The sequence below is a fragment of the Varanus komodoensis genome, unplaced genomic scaffold, assembly GCF_004798865.1.
Source record: "Varanus komodoensis strain SLA01 unplaced genomic scaffold, ASM479886v1 scaffold9, whole genome shotgun sequence".
Taxonomy (NCBI): domain Eukaryota; kingdom Metazoa; phylum Chordata; class Lepidosauria; order Squamata; family Varanidae; genus Varanus; species Varanus komodoensis.
In genome coordinates, this window is record NW_025336598.1 from 7,351,259 (window position 1) to 7,375,617 (window position 24,359).

The following is a 24,359-nucleotide window of genomic DNA, read 5'->3' on the forward strand; positions in this document are numbered from 1 at the left end:
AAGTGGCCTGCAAGAGTCAGCTAGATAGTTGGGTGGTTAAGGTGAAATTTAATGCAGTGACTTCCGATCTCATAAGAATATAGGAAGAGGTGCACTGAAGAGCTATGTTGATGTTCAAATTCAGAGTGCAAGCCAATTAGAGAAATTGATTATTTGGGTTAAAGACAATTATTGATCACATTAAGTATCTGGAAAATGTTTCTAAAGAGAGAAGCAAATGTCTTTTTTTTGTATAATACACATGCATCAGAGCTGGTGATACTTGAGAAGAAAAGCTCCCTCCTATGTGAGAAAAATGAGAAGTATATTTTTAAGGGTGCAATGCTATCTGTAATTTGTATAAGAACAAGTCTATGACAGTTTATTTGCTTGATTAATTGGGGTACCTTTATACCAACAACAGTTTGTTGCCAAATAAACTGGGAGTTGCAGGATCTTTTTCTGTCCTAATATACAAAGGATTGGACCCTACTTCTATTAATGCGTCAGAGTAGAATGATTTGATGTTTGTCCAAACCCTAGTTTATTTTTCTATCTACTGCATAGTTTGAATCCTCTAAAGTCAGTGAAAAAGCTGCCAATTATAATGAGCCATAGTTGTGCTCCAAAACTTCTTTCTGCAGAGAAGATGTAGAAGGGACAGGACTGCAGCTCAGTGGTATTGCACTTGAGAAAGTCTGAGTTCAATCCTCAGCATCTCTAGGCAGGGGTGGAAAACCCCTACTAGAAACCCTGGAGACCACTGCCAGTCAATTTTAATAGTACTGATCCAGATGAACCAATGGTTGTACTCAGTGTAAGGTAGATTTCTATATTCCTGTGTGCAGGGGAAAAGAGCTGCCTGTTTAGAGGGATCCTTAGAAGTGCATATATTAGAAATATTGCTGTATGTACTTTTGTGTTTGATAAGGTACAAGTATATACAGAACACTTTCCTTCAAGATCTTTATCAGGCTTCCTTTTGGTTTTAAAATATGCTTTAATATGTTTTGCTTAGCATGATGGATGCTTTTTTAAATTTAAGTTCCTAGACTTGTACGTACATTTAAATCTCTGGTCTGAACTCTCTAATGGTGCCTAGGAATGATAAGATGAAGTCTGGTCTATAGTATATGCAGGATTAATTGTGCACTAATGCTGTAGTTTGCCATAACTAAAATGTCTTCACACTACACACTTCAAGTGAGTCAAGATACAAACCCATGCATGCTTAGAAAAAAAATCAACAACTCCTGGCATGCTCTATCTGGCCTTGCTAAGCATCCATAGATTTTTGTCCCACGTCCTTTAAAAGTATTTAATTCATTTTCTAATGGGGGAACTGGAAAACGTGCAATGTTCTGATTTTTTTAGAAGCCTTTTGAGCATTTGTGTTGTGAGACTGGTCTGTCTGGAACCATTCATATGTGTGTGTGGGGGGGATTATGTGTGACTTCTATAAGAAGTGCTGCTATCTTTGTTTGTGGGCTAGCTTCATATGCATGTGAAGGTGGTTATATTGTGCATGTATTGTTTGTTTGTGAGAAATCCCATTTTTTATAATGTTTGTTTTATCCCCCAAGCTGAAATTGCTTCTATATCAATTTGCAGTTGTCAGTGTGTGCACAAAAATTCATACGCATTTTTCTGTGTTTTTTCATGCACAATATATTTGTTTTTATCTATATCCCCCAAATGTAAAACATTTTGGCTATGCATTTTTCCTTGGTATTTGCATTTTTAGTATGCATCCCCTCCTGTGTATGCATTTTTGTACACAAATTTTAATCGGACAACTATATCACAAAATTTGTACAGTTACAAAAACTAATGGATAATTGCATTACAGTTCACATATTAGTTAGGGCAGTGTGATCAATTTGTATGAAAATACAAAACTCCACCCATAGTGAGTATCTGTGTGTGTGCATTATGCATGTCTATGTACTATATTCATATAATAGGTGCTAGTTGGTGTGTGTGGATGCACGCACGTGTGCATTGAGAGAGAAAAAGAGCGAGCACACGCAGGCTCATTTTACTGTTGTCTTGGAAAGGGTCAGAGAAGAGATGGGCTCTCAGCTTTTAAATTCAGGCTACACAAGCTTTGCTTCCATTTGTGTGGTGTACACAGGCTGCATATGTAGGCTCAGTTCATGGCTTGAGCCAGCTGCTTGCTTGAATGTGAATAAAGTCTAAACAGCAGTCACAAAATACAAAATACATGCCCCACAGAATATAAGTCCTCTTTGTGTCAGTTTTTTCCCTTTAAAAAGAATTAATGCAAGAAGGATTTTCTGTATCAGTTCAATACATTGTTGTATTAATTGTTTTATTTATGTTTTATATTTATGTTACAGCCCTTCTGCCAAAACATATAGAGCAGTTCGCACTTAAGAGATAGGAAAATAATATGGGAAAATGAAATGGGAAGGGAAGAGGAAAATATATACATTCACTGGCTTGTTCACACTATTCCATAATAAATGAATACAATGACTTGAGGAAATGGGCACTGCCATGGCAGTTATGGGAGGGGAAGAACCAAATGGCAGTGGATCCCAGCTTAACCAGTAGAAGGGGTTTTACTATTTCATCACCCTTCTGGTGCATGCTTTTAGAATGGCTATTGATGGAGGTAGTTTTGGGATAGGAAACACCAAGTGGCAATTTGAAGCCATTTAAAATGTACAAATCAAGGCCCTTTAAGTTGTTTGAAAGTCTCCTTTTTTTGGCCTCTGTCAAGTCCATTTTATAACAGGTATATGAAAGAAAAATCTTTACCTTTCAGTGTCTTGCACAGCCACATATTACCTATGTACACAGTGTTAGTATGTTTGGGAACTGTGGTCTGAACAGGTGTCACACTAACCTAGTATAATAAGCTTTCCATGAAGAATATTTCATGTCTTAATTTTCTTATATGGGTGGTGGTATACTTGTATCAGGCATCAGTTGAGATGTTCAGAGTAGTATTGTCAGTAATGTGGTTAAGCTAACTGGCACAATTATTATCCAGTCTTGCACTGTCATAAGACTGAAAACTGAAAACCATTTCACAGTTAACTTTAGATAACTCACTTGCAATTGAGTAGCTCATTCCAAAATTTGCTGAAGTGAGATTTCAGCTGCATCCAGATCACTGGTCTGCATTAGGTGACAGTACATCTTGCCTTATGTGCAGTAGAGAATTCCTCAGTTTATATATTGCAACAGAGGCATGGGCTGATGAACTCTTAGAGAATCCATGAGCCAGCTCTGCAATCACTTGTTTCTTTTGCAAATGTTACACAGCTTGCTTTCATGGATGTCCTCTCAACCCTAGTCCATAACATGGCAGCCTTTAAATGATTGTTTTAAGGAAGCTTTCTTGTCAGTTTCTAACCAACAACATAGCCATTTTTCATATACCATCATTCTGTAGTGCTAGTAAATGCTGCAGATATATTAATAGCAATGTTAAAATTATTATTGCATTGCATTATAGCCCAACGTTTTTCTTCTGTGCCTCACATAGCTCCATTGCATCCTTACAGCAACAACCCTGTGAAGTAGGTTAGTCTGGGAGTCCCTAACTGACCCATGGTCATCCAGTGCGCTTCATGACTGAGTGTGGGCTAGAACTCAGATCTTTCATGTCCTCAATCCAACAGTCTAACCACCATACCACATTGATTCTCTTTATATTTTTCCACATGTTTGGGGCATTTTGGGGTAGCACATGTTTGTGTTGACTTTTTAAAGTTATCTATTCCAGTTCTCCAAGTTCATGCCATTCTTCTTTTCTGAGAAAAAGCAGAGATAGTCAGGAACTGTCAGTGATTATTCCCTATGGTTGTGTTCACATGGCAGGAATGGATTGCCATTATGTGTGGATCCAGTAAGCATGGTGAAGTGTGGCGCATTTGGTTACCTTGAATCCCTGTAGAGAATCAAAGGTTTTTTATATATTTCAGCACTGTCATTATGTCCTATGTTCAGTTACAATGTTTTCCCATAGTTTCCCTCTTTCTGTCATTTAGTTTGGTGGCAAGAGCAGCCATGGCAGCAGCAGATGCTCCAGCTTCCACTTTTCACTGTCCTCTTCTACCCAGCAGTTGCTGAGGCAGCTGTATCCACACTCCAACTGGCTGCCTTGTGCTGCTTTTTTCTTCTGTCCATGCTCTGCCTTTGTAGCACCCGGGCACAGCTCTGGAATAGCAGCAGCAGCAGAGCAATGCACAGCAGCATCTCCAGCAGCAGCTATCTTGGGGACAGGCACCCTTGGCACTCCTGTTCGGTCAATGAACATTGTATTTTGTTTTTATGTTTAATATGTATTTATTTATTGTTGTGAGCCACCCCTAGGCTTCGGCAAATGGGGCGGCATAGAAGCTCACTGAATGAATGAGTGAGTGAGTGAGTGAATGAATGAATGAATTGCACTTTGCCAGAGCAGTGCTCTGAAATGGGTATGTGTGTACGTGTGTTCTGCTCAGGGAGCCAGGACTTGTGATTGCAGCTTTGAACAAGATCATCTTGCTGTCTGTACACGGGCATAGCCACCAAGGTGATCACCCTGAGAAGCCCAGATCTCTGACACTCTCTCTCCCACCCTCCCTGCTTTTCCTATCTTGTCCATGGCATTCCTGAGGATTCTTAAAAAGCCCTGCTGTTGCATCCCCCTGGGCAATAAATAAATACATTCCTTCTGGCCAGCCAGAAAACTTTCCCAGACAGATGCCCACACATGCTCCCACATGATGTTCTCCTGTCGCTGGAATAGTTGTCTGCACAGATGCCCTCCTCGTCCCTGAATACAAAGATAGACAGCCCCTGGTCATGTGTGCAAGTCCTGTGTACACGTGTGTGTCGAATGGACACATCTGCAGTGAGAGAGAGGGTAGAGCTGGGTGTTGCATGCATGTTGGTGCAGAGCAGCAGCAGGGAGCATTCCTGCAGTGCTTCTCCAGAGCAACAGTGTTTCTCTAGTGAGTAGGTGGTTGCTTTGCAGAGCAGCAGAAAAAAAGGCAACTGGCTGAGAACATGCCCAGGGGACTATGTGGGTCAATGGGGAAGAGGCAGGCAGGAATGGTGCAGCTGGGATTGATTCCAGATACAAGAGCTGATGGTATATGTGCCACCATTTAGAGGAAGATGGAGGTGTGGAAACTGCATAAGTAGTTAACTTGCAAATGTGTGAACTCAGGAAAGGACCAAAGGAAAGAAAGGAAACGTGATGTTCTTCATCGTGATCTCTGTGCATCACACATATATGGGTGCTGCGCCTGTGCAGTGCCTGTTGCTGGGAAAATTTAAGACCTTAATAGTTTTGGTGGGAACTCTGCCCCCCCACCATAGTGCCCGCCCCTTCACCAGTCTGCTTATGACTGCCATTCACTACGCCTCGGGTCTTTTTGCTTGTCTTCTCGTCATTTTTTCTCGATACCTGCTTCTGTTACCGATCACTCCTAACTTTCTCTAGCTTTCTGCCCTTCATGAATACTTTCCTTCCTAGTTGTTCACTCCCTTACCAATCCCTTTCACAACTTGTTCCCTTCTCCCAACCAACCCCTCCCCCACAAAAAACAAACAAAAAACTCTTCTTTCGTTCTCTTACTTTACTGCACAGTGTAAGTGCACCCAGTGCGGAGCAAAAATGTCTCCCTCTGACCCACACTCGCACCGTTTCCTCTGCCTAGGAGAAGGACATAGGATGGATAAGTGCAGTCACTGCCAATCTTTCACCAGGCAGGCTTGGAAAAACTGAGAAAACAGGCTGAAGAAAATGTTATGGTACCATAACAGGTCACAGTGGCTGCTGCCTCTTCTTCAGCTCCCCATTCTTCGAAGAGCACCCCCTCTCGTCCATCTGAAGGGGACACTGTCGGTCCCGATGGAAAGCATTCCTCTTACTCTCCTCCTAAGAAACATAAGGAGAAGAGAAAGCATATCAGATCCGATGGGGCCACACAACCTAAGTGCGCCAAGAAAGACAAATCTGACAAGACCGAGCGTCAGCACAAAAAACATCCCAGAGTGCCTCGTCCTAAGCTGATCAATCTACCTGCCTTGGTACCAACCGAGCCTTCCAGCCACCAATCAGTCATGCAAGCAACACCTCCATGGTTGCCTCCGCAGATCACTATCTCCCCTCACACCAGTCCAGACTGATTGGATCTGTTGGCTCCAGGCTCTGTTTCAGATGGAGAATTCCGTGAATCATCACCTCAGTCAGGACCTGAACAACAACCTGCAAGGTTGCCGACTCCTACACCTGCCGGCCATTCATCTCCGGAGGGATCTTCAAAGGCTCCTCATCACCCTTCTTCCCTCCTGCCTCCACAACTCCTTGTCTGCAATCTTTGCTATACTTGGGTGCCTTTACACTATGGGGATTTTGATCCTGACTGCATGGATCATCTCTATCCATGGATTTCTATCCCCCATATGGCTATTACCCACCACTACCAATGCGTCGCCACCATCCCATCCCTCAATCGGTGTCAAGGGATGCTCCATTAATGTCCTCCACAGCACTCACCCATCCACCAATGTCTCCTGACGGCTCTTCTGCTTCCAGTCCTCCATACTAGTCTGATTTGGATTCGGAGGAATCCCAACAAATTTCCACCTCTCCTGATACCGTGATTACTACCCAGGGTCCAGGATCTCTGGGAGACAGTCATGGTCGGTCCTCAGAGCTGCGTGCTCATATGTCCTCTTTTCTCAGGGTCAGCATACAGCGGTGTACCGACACAAACCAGGACAACATCTGTGATGAGGTTCGCAAAGAAGATTCAGTCCCAATTGCCCTGCCATTTATTTCCACACTTTGACAGGCAATGACAAAGTCTTGGCAGCTGCCAAATCACCCTCACCCTACCTCTCGGCGTCTGGAGGCTATGTACAAGGTTTGGGAGCAGGCTATACCATTCCTGTTGAAACATCCTCAACCAAATTCAATTGTCATTGAGTCCACACAGGGTTGTCAGTCGAGAGAACATTTGATTCCATCTGATTGCGAGGGGAGAAAAATTGACATATGTTGTCTTGCTGCATCTACGCTGCCATGGGACTCAGTCTTCGGATCTCCAGTTGCAAGGCCACCATGGCCTGTTATCAGTACTTCCTCTGGCAAAAGATCGAGTCCCTCACTGCATTCCTTCTGGACCAGCAGAGAGAGCCGACCCTCATCTTCATCAGGGAGGCAATGCAGCTCTCGAAACAACAGCTAACAATGGCAAGGCATCATGTCGATGGCAACTCGAGGGTGCTCGTTGGTGCTGTAGCCCTCCGACGCCATGCCTGGCTCAGAGCTGGAAACTTGCCGCAAACAGCGCATTGAGAACATGCCATTCAACGGCGTCAGTCTTTTCTGTTCAAAGACCGACATTAAGCACAAACGTATCCACAAGGCTTGCCTCACCACCTGTTAAATGGAATGCTCTGCCTCTCAGCCCAGATGTAAGTGGCCATGGAGCAGATCTGCGCAATACCGACCTTTCCAGCCCTATCACCCTTCTGGACGGCAGCAGTTCAGCCAAAGACAACCCTGGTCCTGACACACCAATGCCCCATGATACCAACACCCTAGGTGTTGCATGGATGCTGACAAGTACCCAAGTTGACGGGACGCGTGAACCTCTCCTCGATTCTCTAACCCACCCATGTGATTGGTGGGTTCTTTCCATCATAGAGCATGAATATAAAATTGAGTTTGAAACTGTGTCTCCTTCAGGTCCGATCTGATATACAGCAGCCTCTCCAGCCCTTCTGGAAGAAGTCACCGAGCAGCTTCGTAAGGGAGTGATCCGGAAAGTTACTCTCTCAGAAGGACAGCATGGTTTCTATTCTAGGCACTTCATGGTATTCAAGAGAAACTGGGGTGTCCACCCCATTCTGGATTTATGTGGAGTGAATAAATACATCAAAACAAAAAAAAAAATCAGAATGACCATGCTTCAGAACATACTTCCATTGCTCAGGAAAGTGGATTGGGTCACATCCCTAGACTTAAAAGACGCTTACTTCCACATCAGCATCCATCCTGCTCACAGGCGCCTCCTGTGGTTTACTGCCGGTACTGAGCTCTACGAGTACAATGTGCTCCCATTTGGGCTTGCTACCACTCCAAGGGTTTTTACAAAATGCATGGGCCCTGTTTGTGCCTATCTCAGACTTCAGGGTGTCCAGGTTTACCCTTACCTAGGTGACTGGCTCATCGTCTCCCACTCCAGAGACAACCTACTGGATTTGATCAACATAACCTACTCCCTACTTGATCAATTGGGACTTTGTATCAATAACAAAAAATCATGCCTCATTCCTTCCCAGGTCATCAGTTACATCAAAGCATGCCTGGACTCCCTCTGTACCCAAGCCTTCCTGCCACTGGACTGATAACAGAGACTGATAGACGCTATACGATGTCTTACAGCTCAATGGACTGACCCAGCACACTCCATCCAACAGGTGCTTGGACATATGGCTTCCACGGTATCAGTGGTACCGAATGTGAGACTGAGAATGCGGCCATTACAGCTGTGGTTCAGTCACAATTTCCACCCAGAACACAATCGACCAAACCGACTGTTACAGCCTCTGCACTCAAGTCCTCCGAATCCTATTCTGGTGAACTGTTGACACCAACCTGCCCTGCGGAGTTCTTTTCCATGCACTGGAACCAACTGTGACACTATACTGACGCCTCCTTGACTGGATGGGATGCCCACTGCGTGTCTCTTCGAATTCAAGGCACCTGGCATGGACTTGAGACCACCAGACACATCAATTATCTGGAATTGCTGGCAGTCTTCAAGGCACTATGTTTCTTCCAATCAGTTCTACAAGATCACATGGTCCAAATTGTATCAGACAATGTGGTGACCATGTTCTATATCAACAAGCCGGGTGGAACGAGATTGGTCCTGTTAGCTCACCTTGCCCTTTGCATGTGGAAGTGGTGCATTGCCCACAGGATCACTCCTCAAGTAGTTCATCTAGCTGGCACTGACAACAAGGAAACCGACTCCCTTAGGAGACAAATGTCCACATTTGAGTGGGAACTAGACCATCAGACTTGCCGGCATCTTTTCCAGCTATGGGGGACACCAACCATAGACCTTTTCACTACGCGCAGGAATTCCATCTGCAGGAACTACTGCTCCAGAGTGGGTATTGGCCTGGATTTGAGCGGGGACATGCTAATGATCTTCTGGGAGAATGAATTCCTCTATGCATTTCCCACAGTCTTGCTGATAACAAAAATTCTGGCAAAGATTTGTCATGACAATGCTTACGGCATCCTCATTATTCCCTGGTAGCCCCAGCAGTCCTGGTTCCCCACTCTCCTTCAGCCATCCAACAACAATTTCTTGCACCTATCTCACGTCCTACACCTTCTAACTCAAGAATCCAGGCCTGCATTCTCTGAGCCTCATTGCTTGGCTCATTCGTTAGCTGCTGAGCAAACAGCATCTTTGAATCCGACAGCATCCTCGGTACCGACTATTGCCTTCACCGATTCAGTACTGACACCGATCTGATGGAAACACCTTCTTCAGTACCTACAGTCACTTTCTCAGTGCCGCTTGCCTTGCCTACAGATGTTTCCACGGAATCAGAGACACTCACTATACCATCGCTTCAATCAGGACCGACTACAATACTGACGACATCTATGAATCCAGCAGATCTTCACCTGGACATTCAGTTCATCCTGCAATCGGCATTACGACCAAATACACTATGCTTTTATAATGCCAAATGGCTTCACCTCCTTTGCCGCTGCTAACCAATTCCTACCTCAATCTGCCACCATTGAAAATATTTTAGAATTGGTATACCCATTACACCGTGGAGGTCTCAGACCTTCCTCTCTCAAGATGTATATTGCAGCCATCTTACTTCATAGAGGATGCACTGGAGGTTCGTCTGTGTTCTCTCACCAGCTTATACAGTGATTCCTTCAAGGATTACAAAAACCTACAACCTCCGATCCATTCGGTTGTCCCAAAGTGGATCCTTTCCGTCATCTTACAGGCTCTCACCAAACCTCCGTTTGAACCAATGGCTACTACTGATCTCCGCCTTCTTTCATGGAAAATGGCTTTCCTAGTTGCCATCACATCAGCCAGAAGAGCTAGTGAACTGTGTGCTCTATGTGTTGACCCACATACCTCAGTTTCCACAAGGAGAAAGTAGTCCTCTGTACTGACCTAGCCTTTCTACCAAAGGTTTTGATGTCTTTCCACCTCAATCGGGCCATCGTGCTACCAGCTTATTTCCCTGCTCCATCAACACTGATTGAGCACTCCCTACACAGCCTCGAAGTCCGCAGGTGCTTGGCTCTCTATTGATCCCAAACTGAGTCATTCAGAAAACCAAATGGCCCTTTGTCAAATACTCGGAACATGACAAAGGAGCACCCATTGGCACTCAGTGACTTTCAAAATGGATCATCGAGAGGATTGAACTTGCTTACCGCCTCTCCAAACTGGATTTACCTGTTACTCTGAAAGGACATTCTACAAGAGCTGCTGCTTCTTCTGCCCTCCATGTGGGCATTCCACTACACAGTATCTGCAAAGTGGCCACATTCACGAACCACATTTGACAAGGTTTCTCTTGATATCCTTGTTTATGGGACAGTAAAATACTAATTTGCACAACACTATGACTAGCACGCATGTGGGGGGGAACCTTTACCTTTACAGTTAGATAGATCCATAATAGGTTCAGTAACTGTATTTGACCAGTACTAATAAATGGATTATCATCTTCTGAGATGGAGATCTTGAGTGGAAACCCACAGAGCTCTGTCCTTGACGCTGTGCTGTTCAATATTTTTATAGCTGGCTGAGGTGTGTCTTACCAAGTTTGCAGATGACATGGATCTGGAACACCATAGTAGATAGAATTAAGATTCAGAAGGATCTAGACAGGCTGGAACAGTAGGTTGAATCTATAAAGATGAAATTCAACAGAGACAATATCAAGTCAGGTACAAATAAAGCAAAGATACAAGTATAAGATGAGAAAGACCTAGCTTGGCAGCAGTACATGTAAAAAGGACTTAGATGTTTTATTGGATCAGCAAGCTGAATATGAGCCACTAGTGTGATGCAGCCTCTAAGTAATTTGATGAAATCTGGCACTGGTTTAATAGAAGCATTGTGCCCAAATCATGGGATGTTATTGCTTTGCTCCGTCCTACATTAGTCAAGTTCATTTGGAGTACTGTGTCCATTTTAAGAATGATAAGTGCAAGCGTGTTCAGAGAAGAACAACCAGGATGGTGAGTGGCCTGGAAACCAAGTCAAAGGAGGAACAGTTGAAAGCTAGGTATGTTCAGTCTGGAGACATAATAGTGGTTTTCAAATATGTGAAAGGCTGTCATGAAGTAAGCATAGTCAATAACGAGGGCCCCAAATTGCCCACTCCTGATCTAAAGGAACATATACCAAGGTGGAAGAGAGGGGGTTTTCTGGTCCTATATTAGCGGCAGTGGTAACAGTAGCCTTATTTTGTCATCAGGGCTGGTATGAGAGATTATTTATTATTTATTTATTGTTTATTAAAAGCTTGTTTATACTGTCCTAGCACAAAAGTCTCAGGACACTACTACAACAAGAAGCACAGCATCATCAATCCTCAGATAAAAGCCAATTAAAATAACAATTAAGCCTTAAAATATTGTGAAAATAAAAAGGGTTTGGCCTTGCACCAAAAGGAATAAAGTGTTGGCACCAGGCTCACCTCTCTGGGGAGCATGTTCCATAACCGGGGCACCACTGCAGAGAAGGCCCCTCTCTGGCTATCCACTCCTCTGATCTCCTTCAAGGAGGGCTCCTGAAGAAGGACCTCCAAACCCAGATCTTAGGGATAGGCAGGTATGTATGGAAGGAGCAGTGCCTTCAAATATCTAGCCATTTAGGGTCATCACCAGCACCTTAAATTGGACCCAGACTTCAACTGGAAGCCAGTGCAGATGGTAAAGGACTGGCATTATATGTGTATTCATCAGGTACCTGTTGAAACTTATACCTCTATAGGGGGATCAACTGCCTTTTCCCCAAAGCTCCTGGACCTTGTTCATCTTCCTTGAGGGTTCCTGTTCACTTTCCCTCTGTAAAATGAATGAGCAGAGACTGGAGTGAGGAGAGGAAACAGCTGTCATAGTCATTGCCTGGGTGATGGTGCAGACTGAACCAGAGTGGAGAAAGCCAGTGAAGCAGGGAGGAGGTATTGGACCCATGAAAGGGGTCATCTTGGCCAAGGTCACTCCACCAAAAAATATACCAGATGTCCTGATAACCATGCATTTGGTGGTTCATTGATATATGTTATTGATTAGTTTTATATTGTTTCTACTGGTATCAAACATGACTATTGCATGGCATTAAGATATCGTTTCTCCAAATTTTGATGCACAAAGCACCATATCTTTTTCCTGAATTTAAAGAGAAGACACCTTTCATATGCTTTGAAAACTACCCAATAGTGGTGGTCTTCTAGAGCAATGTTTAGGCATTCTCCTAGTAGCTGTGGAATAATCCAGGTTGTGTTGCATGCTGATTCTACCTGTGATGATTCTGAGATTCTCTTGAATCTTTAAACAGAAGCAGGCAGAATAGACTTCTGCCTACTTCTGTGCATGCTGTAGTGTTCTTTGTCATCAATCAGCTGAGCAGTGTGGCCATATCCCAACCTTCTTGTTTAATAAGAGTTTTAATCTTATTTCTAGTAGGATTTGGAAGGCAAAGGTAATACCTTAAGGACTACAGTATTTCATGAATACTCTTCAGTCTTGTGGAGTGGATGTCTTTTATGTGGATTAGACACTGTGATTTGGAGCATATGCCTTGGTGTTCAGCATAATGCTTTGAAAACTTTGGAAAGACAGACTGCTTATTCGTTTTCCACCCAAAAGACAATATTTTAATGTAGAAGTACATTGTTACTTCTGTAAGGAACTCATATGAAATGATGGCTAGAGAATGACAGAATGCTGAGACAGCAGGCAACTTAGAACAGAAAATAAAGATCACCCAGCCCCCATGCCAAATATATGCATTTCAAGTATGGACCAAAATAGGTGTCCACCTTAAGTGGCCATTAGTTGTATCTGAGACAAAACCCTTGAGTTTTATTGTTAGTTTCCTCTTTTTTCCAGGTGATCTTGGCTTTGTTTCGTGGAATTATATTAACTCCTCCAGACCTACATATTGCTTACTTCATTGTCGTTCTAGCCCTTGTCAGAATATTTTAAAATCCTGCAAAGTCCACTCTATCTCATTATGAATACATTACAAAAATCAAGCGGTGTGCTCATAATTCATACTGAATGACGTATTTGGTTTTGGGGGTGAGAAAACCTCCAGTTGGTGGTACTGGAGAAAAAACTTGTCCATTTGTAAGGTTTCATTTGGATGTTACTGTCACTTTTTAATGAGCCTGGTATGGCATGAACTGCTAAGGGCATATATGTTTCCTCACCTTTTCTTTATTACAAAAATGATTCAGTTTTTTCAACAAATAACCTTATCCCTGTAACAATTCCATAATTGCCATATTCGGTTTGCCATCAAACACCGTATCTGCAAAAAGCATGTATGACTCTCAGAGACTATTAAACATTATTAATGTGAGGAAGGAAGCAGTGAAATTTTGTTACGTTGAACACACAACTATGCAAGCATGGCAGGGGAAGGTGGGATAAGTGGGGTGTGTACACACAGTACTTGAGTGGGGACTTCAAAGCCAGTAGGGATGGTAGAAAGTAAGCTATTACAGTCAAGCTCATCCACAGCACTGGCTGGGAAAAAGTAATCCCTTCCCACTCAGTTTTACTAATAGGAAACTGACTACCCAGTTTTGACCCCCACACTTAATTTTATATTTTGCATTTGCACTTAATTTTATATGGCCTTCTCAGTGTTTGATTTCCTTTTCTTTCTGAAATTAACTCTTGTTCTCCACTCTGCTACTCGTACCAAAGTTTATGGCTACTTTGCTTTTGCACAGCACAGTTCCAGGGAAAAGCAATGTGTGTATTGCAGAATAATTTGGAAGGTCATGTGCATTACCTCTCTCGGTTAGCATATTCTGCTTTGCAGTTTCACTGCTATAAAGTCAAGTTGTGACAATGCCCCAGTAAGCGTCCTCTCATTCTTATACTTAATTTGTAATTTGAGGTAAGGTAGATAAAAATCTTAAAGGAAATCAACCCTGACTGCTCTTTAGAAGCCCAGGTACTGAAGATGGAACTCAAATACTTTGACCACCTAATGAGAAGGAAGGACCCACTGGATAAGACCCTAATGCTGGGAACAATAGATGGCAAAAGAGGAAGGGGATGGCAGAAAATGAGGTGGCTAGATGGAGTCACTGGGGCAGTGGGTGTGAGCTTGGGTGGACTCTGAGGGTTGGTGGAGGACAGGAGATGGTGGAGGAATGTTGTCCATGGGGTTGTGATGAGTTGGGCATGACTTTGCAACTATACAACAAGAGATAAAAATCAGTGATTAAAAAATAAAATGTAATTTAATTCAGATTTTGAATTTTAAAACATAGACTGAGTTTATTTAAATCAAAATATGTATATGTTAGCCTGAAAGTTAATCTGACCTGAATCAGTGCCTCTACCAGATATACTTTGAAGGATCATTTTCCAAATACAGATGTTTTACTTACTAAACAGAGGCATTTAATTTTTACATTATGAAAATAAACTGTTCTATGTTGCCGTCAAACTATGGGCATTTCATTTTTGCTTGCTGATTGTTTTGTGAGAATAAGGCTGAGTCAAGGTAGAGAAAAGCAAAAAAAGATCGTGCTGGAAAGAGGAGGAGGAAGAGAAAAATGTCCACACTGTACAGGTTTCTGTATGCCCATACTTAGCCTCAAAAGTTGTCATGGGTGCTTATTGAAAAAGACAATATGAGAAATACTTTGAAGCATACAAAATGTATAAAGTGCAATACAGATGGAAGGCCAGGTTCTAATGATGCAATACAATATATAAATAAAAGTTTTGTTCTGGCTTTCCTCAGTCTGGTGCCCCCCAGAGGTTTTGAACATCAGCTCCCATCAGCCCCAGCCAGTATGTCTAGAGGTCAGGAATCCTAGGATTTGTTGTCTGTCTAGTGAGCACTAGGTTAGGGGAAGCTACTCTCTTTAGTTGTGAATGGATATGTTCTTGTGTCCAGGTTTGCACCATTGTTAGAAAATAAAGGAAATTTCAATGGGAAACCTGATTTAATTTTACCTTTTTTCTTGCTGATCTAAATAATCAAGGAGTGACTTGTTCAAAAAATTGTCTTTACCCTTTCTAGCTTCTACATATGCCTAAGCAAATACAGTAACATTTCTGACTCCTGAAATAGTTTCTGAAAATGAGTTGTTGGTATCTTTAGACACAGCCATTGTTTCAGCCTTACTACATCTTTGCCTTGTGCTGTGAAGAACCATATGGTTTGATCATATCTTCACAGTCTTACCTGTGTCTCTTTCTTTCTCTACAATAGATACCTTTGTCTTCAGCACCATGACCTCTGACTTGGAAAGCAGCCTCACTTCCATAGATTGGCTTCCACAGCTTACTCTTCGAGCCACTATTGAGAAATTAGGAGGTGCTTCTCAGGCAGGCCCTCCAGGGACTGGTCGAAAGTGCCCTCCAGGCTCACCCACTGATCCCAATGCCACCTTGAGCAAAGATGATGCTGCAGTTCACCAGGATGGAAAGCCACGCTACAGCTATGCCACTCTGATCACTTATGCCATCAATTCTTCACCCGCTAAGAAGATGACCCTCAGTGAGATCTATCGCTGGATTTGTGACAACTTTCCATACTACAAGAATGCTGGCATTGGGTGGAAGGTGAGCATACCCAATTTTAGAGACCCAGCTCCTCCCTCTATGAGAACCTGTTCTCATTGAGCACCCAGGGATGTGCTCATTTATTAGTATGGTCATGCCGGCAGTGTAGATAGTGCTTTACGGAGTAGACAGTACCCTATTCCAGTTAGTTTATATTCTAAATGTTGAGCTGAGCAGGGAGAATGAGATGGTGAAACTGTTTCTGTATGGGTATGTTGAAGTACAAATTTAATGCCACATATCAGTCCTATATGCTTGAGCCCTCTCCCACATTTTTAATACATGCAAGTAGAGAGTCGTGCCACAGACTTTCAAAAGTTCAAATGCTTCTTTAGTAGTGGTGTCCAGCCTTTTTGGCAAGTGTGCTACAAGTCAGTGAAATAGTAAGCAGTGTCTGCTGCAACAAATATGCAGCTTCTCACCTCAGCACAGTCTGGGAAAGGCAGGTTACATTCTAACCTTATGTCCAGCAGTGCCACAAATACCATGACATGCTGAGGTCGGTCTCCTCTGTTTTATGCAATCTTGGTTCTTTCTTCAGAGCAAACAGAATACTTAGCTTTCAGATGCTAGCCAAAACTTTCTTATATTGACTTGTAGGTAGGGCTGGGGCTTTGTCAAGGCTCTCTTGCAGTATGACATTTTTAGAATCTGCTTGTATTTTCTCCAGCATAGGTTTAATTATTTTATTAACTTGATTTTATGGCCCATCCTGTCCTAATGGCTCTGGCTAGGTAACACTTTTTAAATCATAGGAATATGGATGATTATGAACAGTTAGAATATTGAACTCTTATCTTGCCCTTATGTATGAATATGTTCATAGTGAATGAGCCAGCTGATTTCAGCTGCCATGAGCAAACAATTCTGATGTGCCTGAGAGAAACAATGCTATTTTATGCATGATTTGTGACTCTGGCTGTAGTTTAGCAGTTCACATGATAACTTTGCAAGAAACATATTTAATCTGCGCAAGAGGAAAAGTGAAAGCAGAAATTGAAGTAAGACCCATGGGTGGATATATGAATCAGTTCTGAGTCACATAATTAGAGAACTGTGGAAGTATACAAGCACAAATTCAGGACAGAGATATTACAGTAGCTTGTCAGGTCTGGAGCCTAGCTTAGTTGCAGGCTGCAACCGAGGCCTGATTCTGGCCAAGATACAGGGCCAAATGAGTCAGAACCAGAAGATGAAGCAAAAAGATGGTCTGGCTGGGTACCAGTTCGACCAGATGTGTTAACTGGGGTTGGACAGACAAAACCAAAGGCAGGAACATAGTTAAAGACAATCCAAAGATAAGGGACAAGGTGAGGCAATCTGTTCTTTTTCTTTCATCTGTGGAGTTACTCAGACAGTGGAATAGATCAAAACAGGACCCTTTTGATTCCTCTAGTCAGCTGCAGTTCCAGCCTCTGTCAGCATTAGAGTAGTGCTGCAGTGTAGAAGAGATTAGGTTTCTAATCCCTTAATCTGAGCATTTCTGGTGGTACAGAGGGAGTAAGGTGTGCTTTGATTTGCACCCCACTGATGCTTTATTAACTTATTATAGTTCTAGTCTGCCTTTTTTTTCCTTTCAAAGAACTCAAGGTAGCTTGCATAATTTTCCTCTGCCTCTCATTCTTATCCTCACAACAACAACCCTTTGAGGTAGGTTCGGCTGAGAGTCTGTGACTGGCCCAATGTCACCCAGTCAGCTCCATGGCTGAGTGGGGACTAGAACCCAGATCTCCTGAATTCCACCTTGCACTCCTAGTGGCTGTACCACACTGACATTCCAATTGCGTTCCATCAGTTTGAAGCTGTAGAATGTTATGGTTTTTTGTTCAAAACTTCCCAGTGAATAGGTAAGAGATGCCAGAATCGCAGTCTGGCAATGGGAGTGGAATTTGATTCAGTTTGGAAGCCCAGCTTTCTTTTGCAAAGGGGGTGTGTGTGTATGTGCGTGCACACGCAGTTTGTAGAGGAATAGGAATATTTGGAGGAAGCTGTTTAACATTGTTTTGGTGTGCCTGCCACTTTACACCAGCACTCCTTTCTTGGTTTTCCCTACTTGATGTATCTATATGTCAATGCATATCTATGCTTGGGAAACCTGACTGAGGAAAGAGCTGCAGTGTCAGAATTGAGGAAGTTATAGGGAAATGGGTAAACAGCTTCCATATCTATCATGTAATTTTTCCCCGGTCTCTCCCTAGAACTCGATTCGTCACAATCTGTCTCTGAATAAATGCTTTCGAAAAGTGCCTCGCCCTCGGGATGATCCTGGAAAGGTGAGGGTTTGGAAAACCTGTTCAGGGGTTTCTCTGTCAATTCTGAATTGTCCTTCTGTCCTGCTTTTTGAAAAATGGGATGACGTGAATGAGCAGATAAACTATTGGGATAAAATTACTCAGACAAGTTCTATTCCCTCTGTCCCAGGTTATAGCAGCTTAAAAAAATACTGTACATGTTTGTGAAAAAAATGGTGCAATGATATTTACTGCTCAACTGAAAGAAAGGGAAAGAAAACATGCATAGTTTATTCACGTGTATTGAACAGTGTAATACTAATGAAATGTGGTATGAGCTAAATTACCTTTGCACTCTTCAGTAACTGCACATTAGGAAATACCAAGGAAAAGTTGTGGGTCTTCGTGCATACTCGATGTGTATGGTGTTCTGTGAATATTTCTTGAAATTTTACTGCATTCTGCAGTGGTCATTCTGTTTCATGTTTTTACATCGGAACTGAAATTCTTGTACAACCTATTCTTCCTGAAAGGGGTTATGGGAGTTTAAAGGATTATTCGGATTGCAGAAATCAGGCAAGATGTTGCAATGGAGAGAAAGGGCATGAATTGGCAGCTCTGCAGGCAGCATGTTCTTTAGCATTCTGGATTGCACTCCTGCTGTTGCTAACTGTAGTATGAATGGCTCACTTTAAACTGTTGTCACCAGTAGATCTTGTTCTTTCCAGGGTTCTTATTGGACAATTGATACTTGTCCTGATATCTCCCGGAAGAGACGGCATCAACCGGATGATGATGTGAGTGTGACTATCCCACTAGTACCCCCAAGGTCTAAAGCAGGCTTCCCATACCTGGTGGCCTTCAGAAGCATTTGGACCCTAACTCCCAGAACTCCCATCCAGCAAGGCCATTGACTGGAAATTCTGGGTGTTGTAGTCCAAATGTTTCTGGAAAGCACAAGTTTGGGAAAGGCTGGTCTAAAGCATTTGTGAGCAGGAAAATTGGCTGGTGTTTTCAAAAAGTATGGGCCATGCTTCTAAAGAAGTGTGTGGCACAGAAGAAGTATAAAATGTAGCACTGAGATTCTCCATGTTCTCATTTTGTTTTGTTTAGTCTATGGCTTTGAAGAGATCTTTGACAGTATACAAGCAATGCCTGCTGAAAACTGAAAATTCAGAGTCGGCAAGGCTGCATAAGATTTCCAGCAACCAAGGAAAGGAGATGCTTTAGTGCCCTCTGTTCTTTAGCACCTCTCACTCACTTTACTCTGTGATTGTTAAAAATAGCAAAATGCATAATACATTGTACAAATTTGTATAATTTATATTACTGTAACATTTATTTTAAATTATTTAACTTACTCTAACATTCCGAAGACAAAGTAAAACCGACATGTCATAGTGAAAGATCTCTTGCACTTATAATAACAGTAATGTAAGAACAATAAATAACGCTTACATTGTTCAGCCATGCTAATGTTCTGTCCCTTACTAAAAGTAGGGCCACAACATTTAGGTTACTTACTTTGGAGTATGCCCCATTGAACACAGTGAGGCTCGTTCTGGAGTAAATATCTATAGGGTTGAACTGTTAATTGATGAATTGGTTAGATTAATCAGTTACACATTTTTAAGGTGCACACCTATGCAAATTTATGTAGGATAAATGTATGAAGTTCCCAGCATAACCCAGCAAGTTGTGCTGGCTGTGGCATGCTGGGAAGTGCAGACTTTTTCTTGTTTAAAGGTGCAGTCCTAGGCAAGTTCAGTCAGTAAAAGCTTGACCCCAACTGGACTGCAGATAGGTAAAGATAAATAGAAAGCTGTTTAGTACAGGTGCTTAATGAAATTGTAGATGGCAAGTGCTATCTTAAAAGAGGCATTTCCTCCTTAACTCGCACTTGGGAGGTCATTCCTCTTTTAAGATAAAGTCAGTTTTGGCTAATGTGCATAATCTAAAACCAAAGTACTTCTCACTTCAGAAATACTATTTTTAATCCATATGCAAACTTGACTGAACAACTGATGAATCAGCTAAAACTTGCATGATTAAAAAATATATTTCTTCAATTGGATTGCAGCCTTTATTTACTTGTTATTAACAGATGTTTAAAACTGCTCTCTAAAAGTTATCACAGTGGTTGAGTCTGGGCTGGTGGTCCTAAACAAACACACCCAAAGTGACTTTGGTGTTTTCCATCAGACAAAGAGTTTGGATTCAGTGCTTGTTCTAGAATATTATGGGGCAAATGTTTGCCCTGTTGGTTGCTAAACGTGTGCCTCTTAACCACGCTGAACCTTGGTTTTATGTTGAATATGCAGCTTATTTCTCTATCCATCCACTTCTTATGCATTTGTCTTGCCTTTCCATCTGTTCAGTTATCACAAGATTCTCCAGACCAAGAAGCAAGCAAAAGCCCACGGGGGCCTGTCCCTGTTGGTGCAGAAGCATCACTGTCCCCTGAGTCCACCCAGCCACTGTCACTGCAAAGCACACCGCCTATTGGCAATTACAGTCAGGTACGTAGAGATGGGTTGGCTAGGAGGAAGTGCCCTTGAACATGGAAGGTGAAGAAACAGAAGGGGAAAATTAATATGGGGAGGGGGGTAGCTTGAAGGAGAAAGGAAGAAAAGAGCTGCAGGATATTACAGTGCAAAAAACCCGCAGTCAGAAATGCACTTTGTCAGAATGAAGTTTTTGAATGTGCACCAAAGCTTAGTCTGGAATGGGGTAGCCTACATTTTAAAAGTCCCTAATGCCTAAAGATCAAGTGTCCCAACATTTATTTAATTCATCTGTTTGTCTTCAGCAGAATGCGGGCCCTGTGGATGTGGCTGCAACAGTGGCAGGTGGGCAAGGTCGTGAAGGGACAGATGTGCCACCTCCACACTACAGTACCAGCAATGACTTGAAATTCTCTTATTCTGAGATCAACTTCCAGGACCTGAGCTGGTCCTTCCGAACTCTCTATAAATCCATGCTTGAGAAATCCTCCTCCTCCTCCCAGCATGGTGAGTAACAGTGCCAGGCATGATCTGAAAGGATGGCAAGGGTAGCGGTGTATTTACATACTAGATATTTATCATAGCCATGAACTTTGTTATTTGCTAAGAAAGGTCCTAGTGTATACCTGCTGTGATGCTCGCTGGCTACCTTGTGGCCTGTAGGCAGCATCTGGCCATTTACTTGGTTTTTCTCAGCCCCTTCCCAGGTCTTGATGAAAGATACTGTGAATGGATTTATTGCATGCCCTTTTGGCTAGACATGCTGCTTTGAGACTGACTAGCCCAAAAACTACATGGAAGAAAGCAGCAAGTCGTTTATTACTTGACAGGCACCATTGTGATGTGGGAACTTTCCTCACCTTCCTTAGTCTGTGGTGCTACACTCAGCCTGGCAGAACCTCATGATCAGAATGTGTCTCCTAACCATAAACAACCACACCTCATCCAACCCGATTGACTTCAGAAGTTGGCTTGCTCTTTTCAACTGCTCTGTTTTGTAGATTGGATCATGAATTAAAATTTACTACATAACTAGGGGTGCTACTATTTTTCTGTGTGCTTTAAAGCAGAGTTTTTAGCTGGATTCTTTGTTGCAGGACATCCTTATACAGCCAGAAAAACTGAAAGACTCATGATTGGGTTAGTTGAAGTGCTAGAAATAGGTTGCAGTATTATTTGCTTCTAGCTCTAGTGTACTTTGGAATCTATGCTTCAGTGATGACCACTGGAGGGCACTATCTCATGAAAATTCTCTTCTGCCTAACTCTCATGCAGAAAAGGGCTAACAACTTGTGCTTCTTGTTGCTTCAGCTTGTTTTTCTGTTGAGACTCAGGGTCAAATTAATGGAAGTATTAATAGGAATCTGATCACTGCTGTAACTAGTGGACTGATAAACTTGCTTTATCATATTTGGGACTGCAGGGGAAGATAGTTTTAGTACTGAGGAATAGCAAGTATGGGAGTAGTTATTTTCATGTTTTCACCTTAATCTTCCCTCCAGATTTCTCCTCTCTCTTGGGTGACATGCAGCCATCCAACCACAATTACTATATGTACCAGCAACAGCAGGTTCCCTCTTCAGTGGGAGCAGCACCTCCACTCCACACTCCAACCTCAGAAGGCTGTCCATCTCAGGGTAGCAAGCAGCAAGGAGGTGACAGCTATGGTCCCCCACCTGTGATGTCCATTCACCCTTCCCCAATGCAGCATGGAGGATACCATCAGCATCAACAGCACCATCCGCACTCTCATTCACAGCAGCAGCAGCAGTCACAGGCTTCCATCAATAATGCTAGCTTTGGTAAGTTACAGAGTGAAAATGCAATATCAGGAGTTAATTAAATTAACTGGGTCAAAGATTATGCTGTTAGGCTGGATGTTAGCAGCTTTTCATATGTTTCTTTAACATTTAGTGTCTGGCGTTAGCTTTCATGGCCTACAGCCCACATGGGTGCATCTCAGAAGCTTTGACCAGGCATCTTCTGACAGTTACCAAAATACACAGACCTGGAAGTTCTGGGCACCCCATTGTTTCAGGAACTGAAATGGGCTGTAGTCCATAAAAGCATATATTATAATAAATGTGTTAGTCCTTAAGTTGCCTCAATATTCCTTGACCTGATTAGCTATAGTGGATTGTTGTGTTGTGTGAACCCTGTCTGTTTTGTGCAGGGTGGCCTTTTTGTGGGTAACATGCCACTCTGACAACTCATGGCTTGTACTTGTGGTTGTTGCCATGTCATCTAGATCTGGGCAACCAACCCCATTGTTGGTTCAGGGAAATGGTTAGTTAGCAGCTTGGCAAAACCAGTAAAACTCCCTTGTTCATATCAGGAAGAGCTGCCCTACTGATGAAGTTTTAAGACTTTATGTATACTTAAGTTGCTATCAAAAAACTTAATTTTGCCTTGCCAAAAACCCTGTTCTGAAAGGAACCCCATGTGCTGATGGCTCCTGTCAAACTAACAAGTCCTATTAATAGGGAGCTCACACTTTTCCACTTTTCTAGAATCTTTGGAAATGAGGGGAAATGTACAGGACTCTGAGTAGAGGATCTTGCCATGAAGAGGATGCCCTGTTGGCTGCCCCCTTTTGCAAGAGCTATCACTCATAGCTGTGATTTCCCTTGATAGCTCATCTGTCGAGAAAGTGCAGAGTAAAAAAGCCCCAGTTATTTATAGCTTCTTTAGATCACTGCCCATGATTGATGCCCCCTGCACTTTAACTGCAGACACCTCCCAGGACATCACCTAGGCAAGACTTCCCATTTCAGACCCTTACAAGTACACACCTCTGAATTTGTACAAGACCAGCTAAAAATAATTGAAAAAAATTAACAAAAATATTTGGGTAAATGTTTGCACTTAAAAAAGAAAGTGAACCAGTGGGAGCCCTCCACTATGCAGCTTTGGCAATTTGGACAGGTTCTCTCTGGCTGTCATCTTGATAATTGTGAAACATGTGCTCTGACAACAATGTGGGAAAGATAGGGCAAGCAAAAACGGGCTTGGGATCATAGCAGAGATTGGAGGCAAGGTGGCTTAGCTGGGATACTGGCTGGGAAGTGGTTTGAAGGGCAACCCATGGAGAGTTGAATTGTCTGTGAGGTGCACCATGCTTTATTTGCAATGTGACTTACAAATATGCCCGTTGCTCTTATTGCTGCAACAAACTAACATAGCTAGCCCTCTAGAAATCTTAACATTTCACATTTACATGTGAAAAAAATGGAAAAATTATTACTTGGGAAGTCAGAATTGGTTTCAGTACTCTCAGTGCACAATTGGTGGCAAATCTGTGTTTCTTCTGTTTAATGTTTGAAATGGTCCAGAGCCCCTCTACTTCACAAATGCTTCCTATGCTTCCTTGAGATGGAATAAAGGTACATTACTGTATAAGGTGATTAGGTCCAGTGATTATGGCTCCCTAGAAGTTTCTAAGTTGGACAAAAGCAAGCCATTCAAGAAAGCTAACACAATAATTCTGCTAGGATAGGCTACTCACATTGGTGCCCATTCACTAAAGAGAAATCAGGACAGTTCTGTGGTTTCTGTTCTTGCTCCAGGTCTCTGTCCCAGTCAGATTTGAGGAAAGCAGGTAGGCAGCACCCTGTCTGGGTTATTGGGATGCATTATATGTAATCTGTCTCTGTAACAGTTTGGAAACATCACTTAGTGCAAAAAGTAGTAGTTACAGTTTTGACCAGCACTGCTCATACAGTTCATATCTCAGCAGCCTTAAAACAATGTATGATCTAAGTACATGAAAGAACACTTCTTCCC

General features: G+C 42.6%; 1 protein-coding gene across 4 annotated transcripts in view; it reads left to right on the forward strand.

Moving 5' to 3' along the window:
• FOXJ2 (forkhead box J2) overlaps positions 1-24,359 on the forward strand; it is a 68,902-nt gene that overhangs the window by 34,605 nt on the left and 9,938 nt on the right. For 2 of the 4 annotated variants that reach the window (XM_044417683.1, XM_044417684.1), the window contains exons 2-7: positions 15,489-15,841; positions 18,040-18,114; positions 18,801-18,869; positions 20,451-20,591; positions 20,882-21,083; positions 22,079-22,378. In XM_044417683.1, the coding sequence (XP_044273618.1) occupies positions 15,509-15,841; positions 18,040-18,114; positions 18,801-18,869; positions 20,451-20,591; positions 20,882-21,083; positions 22,079-22,378 (1,120 nt within the window). In that variant the 5' untranslated portion in view covers positions 15,489-15,508. The remainder of the gene's footprint in view (positions 1-15,488; positions 15,842-18,039; positions 18,115-18,800; positions 18,870-20,450; positions 20,592-20,881; positions 21,084-22,078; positions 22,379-24,359) is intronic. The other 2 variants (XM_044417685.1, XM_044417686.1) reach the window with 2 other exon arrangements.